This window comes from Emydura macquarii, unplaced genomic scaffold (genome assembly GCF_026122565.2).
Source record: "Emydura macquarii macquarii isolate MOO-44397 ecotype Brisbane River unplaced genomic scaffold, CSIRO-AGI_Emac_v2 contig_450, whole genome shotgun sequence".
In the NCBI taxonomy this organism is placed as follows: domain Eukaryota; kingdom Metazoa; phylum Chordata; order Testudines; family Chelidae; genus Emydura; species Emydura macquarii.
In genome coordinates this window covers 9,962,081-9,974,618 of record NW_027130587.1, presented here as the reverse complement: position 1 = coordinate 9,974,618, position 12,538 = coordinate 9,962,081, and the positions used below count along the sequence as shown (strand labels likewise).

The 12,538-nt window shown below is 41.9% G+C and overlaps 1 protein-coding gene across 3 annotated transcripts; it reads right to left on the bottom strand.

Annotated features, from left to right (window-relative positions):
• Positions 1 to 204: 204 nt before the first annotated feature.
• Positions 205 to 12,130, bottom strand: SUMF2 (sulfatase modifying factor 2). Of its 3 annotated transcripts, XM_067537689.1 has the most exons (10): positions 11,620 to 11,816; positions 9,855 to 10,008; positions 8,008 to 8,122; positions 7,254 to 7,298; positions 5,955 to 6,109; positions 4,657 to 4,709; positions 4,456 to 4,511; positions 3,833 to 3,917; positions 3,051 to 3,216; positions 205 to 734 (listed from the first exon to the last, which is right to left on the bottom strand). In XM_067537689.1, exons 1-10 carry the CDS (start codon positions 11,702 to 11,704, stop codon positions 629 to 631), a joined length of 1,020 nt encoding a protein of 339 aa, XP_067393790.1. In that variant the 5' UTR covers positions 11,705 to 11,816; the 3' UTR covers positions 205 to 628. The 3 variants fall into 3 exon arrangements, with proteins under 3 accessions (XP_067393790.1, XP_067393791.1, XP_067393792.1); XM_067537690.1 differs by lacking the exon at positions 4,657 to 4,709 and having other exon boundaries at positions 5,959 to 6,109; positions 11,620 to 11,807; XM_067537691.1 differs by lacking the exons at positions 205 to 734; positions 4,657 to 4,709 and adding an exon at positions 12,046 to 12,130 and having other exon boundaries at positions 3,047 to 3,216; positions 5,959 to 6,109; positions 11,620 to 11,838.
• Positions 12,131 to 12,538: the final 408 nt, after the last annotated feature.

Genomic DNA, 12,538 nt, shown 5'->3' with positions numbered 1-12,538 from the left:
TGATTGGTTTACACTAGCTCTCCCACCATCACTAGCCCAGCTGGAGCTGCAACCTTGTGGAATTATAGGGGGAAAAGAGTGTAGTGTAGCAAAGTCAGCGTGTGTCTGGGTCAGAGCTGGGATTAGAACTCAGGACTTTCTGGCTCAGATTATACTTGTCTCTCTCTCTAATACCAGCAGGACCAAGTACAACCCTTGCTCACATGAGTTGTTCTTACTCCTACGGAGCCAAGTCCTGCAGTCCTTATTCAATCAAACTCCCAGTTTTTCCTACAGGGAATTTTAGCCAAGTAAGAACTAAGCAAAGACTGTAAGAGTTGACTCATGAGTAGCCTCATCAGTCTCAGTGGGACTACTGAACATGTAAGTGTTTGCAGGACTGGGCCCGCGGGGATGGATGGCTGGAGTTAGCTAAAAAGAGAGCAGCTTCTTCTTAAAGAGTCAGAAGGAATTGAGACAATTGGACAAGACAACCCTCAATGTCTAAACTCTCCATTGTGAAACCGAACATTAGTTGCAAATGTTTATTTTTAGAATTCACCAAACTTTGATCAAACATAACTACTGGGAATTGCTGCCATCTCCACAGGAGAAAATGTCTCAAGATCGTTCTGATAAGTGATTTTCGTCACAGTTCTGCTTTACTCTCAGTTTTCAGGGTCTTCTGACTCAGGATGTGGGCAGCACAGCGGAAACCCAGGTTATCCGAGGCAGAGTCTGGTGTGTTTCCCATCCTAGGAAAGGACAAAAAACTTCCTATGTAGACTCATTCATAGATTTTAAGGCCAGAAGGAACCATTAGATCATCAAATCTAACCTTCTATATAACACAGGCCATAGTGATCCCTGTTTTGAGCCCACTTACCTGTCTTTGACTAAAGCACATCTTCCAGAAAGGCATCCAGTCCTAAAATGATACTCAGACTCTAAGGTCAGAAGGGACCAATATGATCATCTAGTCTGAGCTTCTGCACAATGCAGGCCACAGAACCTCACCCACCCACTCCTGTAATAAACCTCTAACCTATGACTGAGATATGAAAGTCCTCAAATCATGGTTTAAAGACTTTAAGGTACAGAAAATCCACCAGCAAGTGAGCCATGCCCCATGCAACAGAGGAAGGCGAAAACCCCCCAAAGCCTTTGCCGATCTGCCCTGGGGGAAAATTCCCTTCCAACACCAAAAATGGTGATTAGTTAAACCCTGAGCATGTGGGCAAGACTCACGAGCCAGACACCCAAGAAAGAATTCTCTGTAATAACTCAGAACCCACCTCATCCAACGTCCCATTCCAGGCCATTGGCCTATCTACCACCAGTAGTCAAATGTCAGTCAATTGCCAAACTAGGCTGTCCCATCATACCATCCCCTCCAGGCATTTATCAAGCTCAGTTTTGAGGCCAGGTGGGTTTTTTGCCCCCACTTCTCCCCTTACCAGGCTATTCCAGAACTTCACTCCTCTGATGGTTAGAAACCAGTGTCTAATTTCAAGTCTAAACTTCCTAATGGCCAGTTTATATCCATTAGTTCTTGTGTCCACATTGGCACTGAGCTTAAATAATTACTCTCTCTCATATATTTATAAAGAGCAATCATATCTCCCCTTAACTTTCTTTTGGTTAGGCTAAACAAGCCAAGCTCTTTGAGTCTCCTCTCATAAGGCAGGTTTTCCATTCCACGGATCATCCTAGTAGCCCTTCTCTGCACCTGTTCCAGTTTGAATTCATCTTTCTTAAATGGGGGACCAGAACTGCACACAGTATTCCAGATAAGGTCTCACCAGCACCTTGTATAACGGTACTAACACCTCCCTATCTCTACTGGAAATACCTCATCTGATGTATCCTAGGACCACATTAGGTTTTTCACAGCCACATCACATTGGTGGCTCATAATCATCCTGTGATCAACCAATACACCTAGGTCCTTCTCCTCCTCTGCTATTTCCAACTGATGCATCCCCAGCTTATATAAAAAATTCTTGTTATTAGTCCCTAAATGCATAACCTTGCACTTTCCACTATTAAATTTCATCCTATTTCTATTACTCCAGTTTACAATATCATCCAGATCTTCCTGTATGATATCCCGATCCTTCTCTGTATTGGCAATACCTCCCAACTTTGTGTCATCCGCAAACTTTTATTAGCACATTCCCACTTTTTGTGCCAAGGTCAGTAATAAAAAGGTTAAATAAGATTGGTCCCAAGACCAATCCTTGAGGAACTCCACTAGTAACCTCCCTCCAGCCTGACAATTCACCTTTCAGTATGACCCGTTGTAGTCTCCCCTTTAACCAGTTCCTTATCCACCTTTAAATTTTCATATTAATCTCCATCTTTTCTAATTTAACTAGACATGGGGCCATTTTCAAAGATCCCAGCTCCAATTTAGGCACCTAAAATAAGTGGCCTGATTTTCAAAAATAACTCAACTATCAACATACCATGTTAATTTAAAAAATCCGATCATTTAAATTCGGGGTCTGAATGGGAGCGTAGCGCTTTGCAGAATTGCTGCAAAGGCACTGATGAGTGATGCAGCTCCTCCACCAGGCTTTTTAAATGATATCTTCTAACAATAATATGGAGAAGGAAAGCAAAACAATTTAATTACCTAGAAATGATGTAACTCTTACATAACTGCTGACAAAAATTAGATGGTCTGTATGATTTAAGACAGATGAACATTATTTCCTGCCACTAATTACACTTTATTTTAGTTACAATTTCTATCATCATCAGCAGCAGTTATTTTTCCTTCCCCCTCACCCTGTTGTATTGAGTGCTATGCATCAGCTGCCTGCCACTCTAGAGGTGGCTGCTGCACATATTGAATTTGAGAATAATTAATAATTAATCTCAAAACACTTATTATTATCATTAAGAAAATAGTCTTCACATTAGTTAAAAGTAAATAGTTATTAAATAGTAAAACTAAAGTAGCAAATAAATTATTAAAAATAAATCTATATAATGAAGGTTAAGTTATTGTAATCCCCCCAATGTGGTTCAAAAGATCACTTTGCCACAGCAGTAAGTCAACCTACCTAGTAGTAACACAAGCTTTGTGATTGGCCGATCCATCTACTGTGTCAATCCAAGATGCACCTCGTAGGACGTGCATTTTCTGAGCACGTTGCCTTGACGCAGGTCCATGAGGTTGGTACTCTGATGCAGTCCATTCCCAGGTGTTTCCTAACAGGTCATAGAGCCCTGAGATACAGAAGTTGTTCGTCAGGATCCACAAGAGAACACATACACTGTCAATACACACAGTCTTTTAGAAGCACTCTGGTGCAGTGAGGATTGTTTTAAGATAGACCATTCTCTTTTGATGCTCTAATAGCTAGAGCAGGTGACCAGAAATCAGAAACTCTGGGTTTTATTCCCAGCTCTAATATACACTCACAGTGACCTTAGGCAGATTGCTAAACTTCTCTGTGACTGTCTGTTTAGTGGGGTGATAATGCTTGCCTACTCTCAAAAGGGCATTGTGAAGCTTAATTAGGTAATATTAACAAAGTGCTCTGAGAGTCTCAAATTAAAGGCATCACGGAAGGGCAAAAAGTAATCAATGATCATTATTATAAATCATTGCATGGAATGTTGTGCTTATTGCATTAAAATGTATCAGGTCAACATCAGCTGATTTAAACAGCATTCAGATATCTCAATGTGCCCAGCATCATATCTAGATACCAAGAAATCCAATGTCAGTTCAGGTTTTAAATTCCAGTCACAATCTGGAGACTTGATTTTATTATTTCTAAATTGAAATGAACAAAAGGGTTCACTTTCAAATTGGGGGAAAGGCTCTACAAGTCCATACCATAGTTGTTTTGAGGAGAGAACGCTTTCACTGGGGAAACACCATGGTAACCATCTTCTGCAGTGTCGACCTTTGGGAAGATTCCCTGTGTGAAGAGAGGATTTTACTCTAAGAAGGAAAAAGCCTCCCCCAGGATGGCATAGAAAGAAGCGAAACTGCTTGCATTTTACAGAACTTCATCATGCTTAAAATAATGGAAACAGTCTACTGGTTGTACATTACATAACATGAATATACCTCAATACAAAGCAATAGCTCAGACATTCAAAGTATTAAAGAGGGAGATATCTCCCCCATGAAATTCTGGATCTGAACAGCCCCATATGTTGAGGAATCTGGATTCAAATTTCCCCATGAAGGGTGGGGTGAGATTGCCGCCTTCTAAGAATATTCTGGATAAATATTACCTTTAAATTCTAAATCCTGGAGGCGGGGGAAGAGAGTCAAATTGTGGCAAATTTAACAACTGACTTGATGGCCTCACCAGCTGATTTTCAATATCCTGAAGACCAGTCAGTATGATTTACTAGCTAAATGCTTCCTAAGGTCACTTTTGGACATTTTTCTTCATCAATAACCCATCAGCACAAACCACCATAGACATGATGGTATTGAGACCCTACCTGCCAGAGATTCGTACGATTTGATTGAAACTTGTTCCCCCAAGGATATACTCTGTCTGTCAAAAAGGAAGAAAGACCAATTATTTCCTACAGCTCAGTCTGGCCTCTTGGTTTATGTATCTATATCTATCATTTTAACAGGGTTTTAGGATAGTCCCTCCCTGATCAGACCAGGACACAAGGAAGAATGATCAGCTTTACCCTCTCTCACTGATGTACTGGAACCAGTGCTGTTCAACATATGCATAAGTGACCTGGAAAAAGGGGGTAAATAGTGAGGTGGCAGGGCTTGCAGAAAACACAAAATTACTCAAGATAGTTATGTCCAAAGCGGATTGTGAAGAGTTACAAAAGGATCAGACAAAACTGGGTGACTAGGCAACAAAATGGCAGATGAAATTCAATGTTGACAAATGCAAATTGATGCACACTGGAAACATAATCCCAAGTATACATACAAAACGATGGGATTAAATTAGCGGTTACCACTCAAAAAGGATCATACAGTCATTGTGGACAGTTCCCTGAAAATATCTGCTCAATGTGCTGCAGCAGTCAAAAAAGCTAGCAATGTTAGGAACTATTAGGAAAGGGATAGATAACAAGACAGAAAACATTCTAATGCCACTATATAAATCCATGGTACGCCCACACCTTGAGGACTGTTTGCAGTTTTGGTATCCCCATCTCAAAAAAGATATATTAGAATAGGAAAAAGTACAGAGAAGGGCAACAAAAATGGTTAGGGGTATGGAACAGCTTTCATTTGAGGAGAGAGAAAAAAGACTGGGATGGTTCATCTGAGAAAAGAGAGGACTAAGGGGGAATATGATAGAAGTCTATAAAATCATGCACGGTGTGGAGAAAGTGAATAAGGAAGTGGCTATTAGCCAAGATGGTCAGGGATGCAACGCCACACTCTGGGTATCCCTAAACCTCTCAATTACATCCTGCTGCAATGAGTTCCACAAGCTTGAATGTTCGTGTCTCATTTGTAAGAGGATACAGCCCAATTCACTTCTCAGGGCCATGCATTATAACTGAACAACTAATGCTACCCAGCTCCCTCAAGCAAAGCACATCTTTGTATACTACTCCAGGACTCTCCATCATCCTGGGTGGCGTGCAGAGCAAAGCATGAATATTAACGGTCAGACCCAGCTCTCATTACTCAGAAGAGAATTTGGCCCCAAGCATTTTAATCAAAGAGATGGATCCAAAATATATTCATGTAACAATTTCAGAGATTCATGGGTTTTAAGGCCAGAAAGAACCATTAGAGCATCTAGTCTGATTTCCACCCGCATCTCCATGTGGACAGCAGAACACCCAGCAGAGGGGAAGGCAGAGCTTTGAGTCTGGCAGGAATTCATTATTTAGGAACAGAAGACCTTTCCTGGATCATTGAGTCCAGTCCGCCATCCCATCACAGAATCAATTATAATTATTTGAGGACTTAGTTTGGTTGGAAAGAGATCAGTTCAAAGAGCTTTTCTTACATACTCTCTAGTCCTCCCCGTGCAGCAAATTCCCACTCTTCCTCAGTAGGGAGTCTCTTTCCTTTCCACTTGCAGAACTCCTGTGCATCATTCCAACTCACGTGTAGCACTGGATAGTCCAGCTTGGTTTTTATCCCAGATCCTGGACCTGCTGGCTGAGGCGAATTTCATTTAACAGGTTTTCATTGAGCCATCACAACTTTAAATAAAACAAACCCAGCAACAGGGGACAGTGGTGAGTCTGGTAGGGCTACATCTAGACACATAATCTATGCCGTGCTGCCATGAGCATCAACCAGCCACTTTGCTCTGCCTGACATTTACATGAATCTTGGACTTCAGGTGCTTCTACATGTGGGATATTTGTACCTTTCTATGGCTTGTCAGCTAAGGTGGCAACAGTTTTGAAATCTATGGGGGGAGAAAAATCTGGGGACACATTTTTTAACACCAACAACATTCACTGGCTCAAGACAACTTTCCGGAAGGCGGGAAAGTATAAATGATTATTATTAAGCTAAAAGACAGTTTTGTGGCAGAGCAGGAAATTGAACCCAGGTCTTTCAAGTCCTAGGCTAGTGGCCTAAGCAGTGGACCAGCCTTCTGCACATGAATATATAAAAAAATCATGCCCTGAACTTCTACATGACTTAGAAATGCATCCTTTTATACAGTGTAGGGCACCTTACCTTTGATTACTTGTAGAAATCAATCTAACTAAAGACTGGGGGATACACATCTGCCTCAGTTAAGGACAGAACATCAGAGACTTGTGTAACACCCAGATACTATTTCTATCTACTCTGCCAGAAAGGCTTGGCTGATAGTGGAGCTGATGCCCTAGACTATGAACTCAAAGAAGGTCTGCAGATCACATGTGGCCTGTGATCATTTCCAGGCAGCTGGAGGAGCTGCTCCAATCACAGTGTCTCTAAATATATAAACAGATAAGTAGAATGGATGAGAACAGTGCATAGCTGGGAGGGCAGCCAGTGCCCTAAGCTGCTTGTTATCAGCCCTGCTGAATACCACTCCTTTCCCCAGTTATTCTGACAGGGATTTTCAAAGGTTCCTAAGGGAATTAGGCACCCACAGCCTACTAAATTTCAATGGGAGAATTGAACATCTAGCTCCCTTAGCCTCCTTTGAAAATCACAGCCTCTGCACTCAACTCTCAATTTCTCCTTTTAGGAGAGTGGAATCGCTAACACTGTAAATTAATGCAGTTTCTTTTCGCGACTAAAGTTCAGCCTGTAAGCCATATGGGATTGCAATTCGCCCCTTCAAAGGACTGCTCACCTGTCGCCAGAAAGCCTTGTCAATTGGCAACCACCAAGGGGCAGACTGAGAAAAAGAAGAGAGAACAGATTAAACACGTTCCTACCATCTAACCATCCCCAACCCAAACTGGACTCTTGGTGCTTAATCCATTTCACAGCAAAGCAAGGCAGAGTATTTTTGAGTTTGGATATGCCGATATTCTGTGGCTTGATATGAGCAGCTAGTTCATTTGAAAGACATTTCTATAGTGCTCGTAAGTACAGTACAGGGGGCATCTGACTTTAAAGAGAAAATTCAGGATTTAAAAAAAATCTTTAATAAAATGTACGCTTCCCTGTTTCCAATTCTGATGAATAAATATCTTGAGATGCCTTGCTCTCTCCAAATTCACCAACACACCTAGTAGCCATTACTGCACACTCTGCAAAGAGTGCAAGTAGTAATCAACACATTTCAAAAATTAAATTATGTCAGGCACAGTCCTGCTCTTATTGGCATCATAAGAGTTTTGCTGTTGGTTTCAATGGGAGCAGAATCAGACATGGAAAAAGCCAAAATATTAAACCACATCTCCCTGAATATTCACTCTGAGTTCTGAGGATAAACAAATAAGGTAACATGATCAGAAATTAAAGAGAAAAACTCCCCAGTGAGGGGTCCAATTCCCTCCTAATCCCTTGGGTGTGACGCCTGCACCCCTTTTTTCCACCATCATGAATCAACACCATAACATATTGTTCATGTCACTTTACACACTCCAGATGGACTTTACCTCCAGTTTTTGTGTCACTTTTTTTTTCAGCTCTTCGGATACGAAATCCTCAAAGACAAAGCTCCAACCGAAGGCTTCTGCTTCTGTTTTATATTTCTTTTCTCTAACAAATTCCCTGGTGTAAAAATGTCAGACATAGGTCTCTGGGTAGCAATTCCACAAGGTTAACACCACAAAATTTAATGATCCACATGCACAATAAGTTGATCAAAGCAAACATAATTTACAAGAGCTATTCACACAATTTATAGTCTTTTGAGTCCCAATACAGAGAAGCCAAATTCATCCCTGGTATAAATCCAATAAGCTCAATGGAGTTAGGTTTAGAGATGAAACTGGCCCAGTTTGTATTGGTTGCATGGTACTGCTCTAGTGACATGAACTTTTTTTAATATTTAAAAATAAATCTAAATAAATTCAATCGATTTTGTTAAAATAAACAAAAACTAAAACAACCAAAAACACCAAATCAACCAACCAAACCACCAATTAGTTAGTAGAAGTGCCCCTCTAAGCTGTGAGTGTACTTTTGTTCAATGTGAATTTTTGCAAAGTCACATGGAACCACTTAAATCCAATGCTATCACCACAATCAGATCTGTTTCCAAAATTTAATTATCCAGTTCACTAAATAACCCTGCCCAATCTGTGTTCCATCTCCTCCCAAAATGGCTGAGAATCAAGATGAGCTTTGCAGCATGTCTGGAAAGGACTCATTAGGATATCTGAATCCTCTCCTTGCCAATGCGGAATAATCCCTCCAGTACACTTACTAGTGCTCTGTACAATGCTTACCACTAGATGGCCCAACTTCTATGATTGTGGATTATGAAGAGTAACATACTTCAATGGGAAAATGGAACACTGAAGTTGAAGGATGAATATATGGCAGTTTCGTAACAAACAAAGCAAAGTATTTAGAAATCCAGTACAAAATAGGGTATGATGCTTTGGTATATTACCCATGTAAAACTCATTATCATCATATATTACCCTGTAAAACAGCTGGAAAGGATCTGTTTGGTAACTAACATATCATAAACACAAGTGAGTTTTCTATTTATCATTTCTTCTCAACAGAAGCATTATTTGCCTTCCTGAGGCAAACAGAGGGTTTGAAAAGGCATTTGTATTGCACACTGCTAGAGTAAAATAATAACATCCTGCTGCAGTGATCCGCAGATTTATAGCAGGATTTTGTAATATTCCAGAACAAATTGCATTTGTGTTTGTGAATTTTGAGCGATCATAAATAGGGTGAGATTCTCAGGGTATGTCTTCACTGACGGCGCTGTCAGATCAATCTATCTGGATCAATTGAGCAGTCAGTGAAGAGCTGCTCAATCGATCCAGAAGTCGACGCGTTAAATGCACCCCCTCAAGTGGCGCAGCGCAGTGAAGACACCGCGTAGAAGAGGAGTTACGAAGTCGAGGGGAGTTACACAAGCTACTCGGTGTAACTTGTGTAACTCCCATTGACTGCCGCCGAATTTCCAGGTGAGTGTAGACCGGGCCTCAGCCTTGAAGATTCAAATTTATTTTCTTTAATCCACAGAACAGGTACAGCACCGGCAGCAGGTGTACAAGTTCACATGCTGCTCTGCCAATGTACCTCCACTCCGACCCAGTGAGATCACCTCTAGGTATGGTAGATTGATCGTAGAGACTGAACTAGTCTTTGGCCTCTCTGCTGAGGCTGCAAACAAAGATGGCTTTGACATGGACATAGGACTTGACTTTCCCCTAGGAAATAAACCGAAACCATCCAAGCACTAACTTTTAGTTATTACCTCTCCCTGAGCCACCCACTCCTTGCGAACTAAGCAAATGCTAAGTGTGGGCCTCACCTGAAATCCCTGTTGGTGACAGGATATTTGTCAATAGCAAAAGCCTTCACTATCACCTCCTGGAGAGGCCCCTCATTTTTACCATCGGGTGACCTTGTTCCCATTTGGAACTTCCCACCAGGAAGCCATACCATATTTCCATCATCTTCAAAAGCTGTAAGAGATGTTGTAATCCAGTATCACATTAATTAGTATCAATAAAACCCTGGAGTGCATAGATTCTTTGCTAGAGGTATATTTGCATGCTGTAGAAAGCGGATAACAGAGGGTTAATAATTACACCTAACAGCCAGACAGCACTTTATATCTTGAAAGCCCTTTGCAGAGAGTACACTGATCTTATTCTTGGTGGAACTTCATTAAATCAATGAAATTGCCCCTGAGAAAAATTTAGCCCATTAACTAATTCTCTCTACTGTCCTAGGAGGAAAATAAGCAAGTATTGTTATCCCTATCTTACAATTGGAGTAACTGAGGGAGAGAGGCTAAGTGACTCACTGTAGGTCACACAGGTGGTAAGCAGCAGAACTAGGAACCCTAATATACTACAGGACCGCTGCTGCTAAAGATGGATATCTGAAAGGCAGCCCCTCTGCCTGGGGATAGATGAACCACATAAAGGAATTGAACAAGCGGCACAAGATCCCCTCAGCCCATATAGCCTGGATCCACCTTACGGAAGTCTTACACATGCATAAAGACTTTGTAAAGCGGTTTTAGTGTGAAAGAATCCTTAGAGAATTGACACTGTAAAGGATTCACTGAGGACAACTGCAGCTCAATCTGTTGCTTTAGAGCAGACTCCGTGTTGTCTGATGGCAATTTATACACAGAGGAATTCCTGGGTATTGCTTTGAATTGGGAGATTGGGTACTCACTCCTGGCATTGTCTCTCTCTCATCAGTTTTTACATGCAGGATTTCAAGCCACCAGGGGAATCTCCTTTGAAAGCATTCTTCAAAGTCTATCACTTTTCAGTTGGATCAAGCAACCCAGAAACACTGAAAGGAGTAGCCCCTCCCCAGAGGGGCAGGACACAGGTAAATATTGTGTTAACATATTTAGAAACTACAATGCAAGCCTTCAGAAAGAAAAAAGAAAAAGATACATTGGGGTGGGGAAGTTACCAGACATTTAGAGCTAGGAAATAAATTTTTCAAGTGTGGAGAGGAATGGAAGATGAGTAGGAAGGGAATTCCCCTAGCTTCCCCATCATAAGTCACTGAGAATTAGGCATGAATCTGACTCACCAGCCACTGGACCACCCAATAAACATCGATCTAGAGCTGAACTTTCAGGGTATCCAGACTGAGGGGTCTGTCTTTAAGCTTGCACTTTAGAGCCAGTGAAGGGATGGAGCTCATATCTGACTTTCCAAAGGTTGGAGGTGGGGGGGCTGGTCTTTTTTTACATTATTCATTTCACCTATAGTTGTTGGAATATGTTTAACAGTTTGATCCTTTGAACATATTTAAAGGGAGCAGACAGGCCCTTTCTCCCTTATTTTCAGGCAGTTGAGGATTCATTTTAAAACAATATTTCAAGTCTTTCTTTTGGGGGGAGGATTTTAGGGTTGGTGTGATTCTGGGAAGCCACTTCCTTGGAATGAGTACCGGTTAATGCAGCCCCTGAACAAAGGGGAAAGAGTCCCTAAGTAGGGGAAGCCAGCATTTATTATAAAGCTCAGCTGCAATGAAAGAGTGGAAAGGGCAAAAGAGGTGGAAAGGGAAGGTGCAGAAAGACATGCTTGGATACATGAACTCACCTTGCGAACTGTAGCTGCTCCCTAACACACAGGCGCCTAACAGGAGAGCCAGCTGCACTCCCCCAGCAGAGGAACAAAGTAGCATTGGGGACAGGAGGTATTTTGGAGAAGGAGGTGGAGTGACCCAGAAGGGCTGTGCACACGGTTGAAACGCTTCCGGGATCGCCCGCTAGAAGGGAGGCCAGTCAAATCTCTCCCCCGCACGAGTCCCCGCCTCCCCTGCATGGAAATGAAAGCAGGGAAGCGGTGAAAGGGGGAGAGGATGTGCGTAAGCAGCAGGACCGAGAAGCTGAGCACTTAGTAGATGGGCAGTGTAGAAATGAGAGAGGTTGCATTAGGTCACATTTAAACCAGAACCAAAACCCAGCCAGTGCAGGATTGCTTGGTGCACAAGCTATGGAGTGCTAAAAGGACCAAAGGAAGTACCTTCCGCCTGAAGAGTTTTCCATAAGAGTGTTACCCATAACCCCTAAGATCCCTCTCATTTAAAGAGGTAAAATAACTTGTCCTTCTTACCCCTCCTCCGCCCCCACAAGCAAGCCCCAAACCTATTTTGAGCACATGACGGCACTTTTCACATGATCAGCTGTGGTTTCTAATGTGTAGGCAGTCTGCCTGCCCTGTATGGGTTTTCATTACAACAAAGAAATTTAAAAAAATAAATAAATAAAAAAGAGGCAGGGAGACATAATTGGAACACCCCCCAACAAAGCAGAGGGAAATACAGATGGTGCAAGTCTTGGAACTATTTTCCCTCCTCCTCTCCCATATTGAGTCCCTGAAATGGGGAAAACAAGAGTATCTTCTGCTTATTCCATCAGGCATAGTCCTCAGTCTAGTAAAGGCCCAGGAGGAAGCTATTCCTAATGTTAAGCTTGTCTATCATTTTTTCATTACACTCAGCTGTGCACCTTGTATC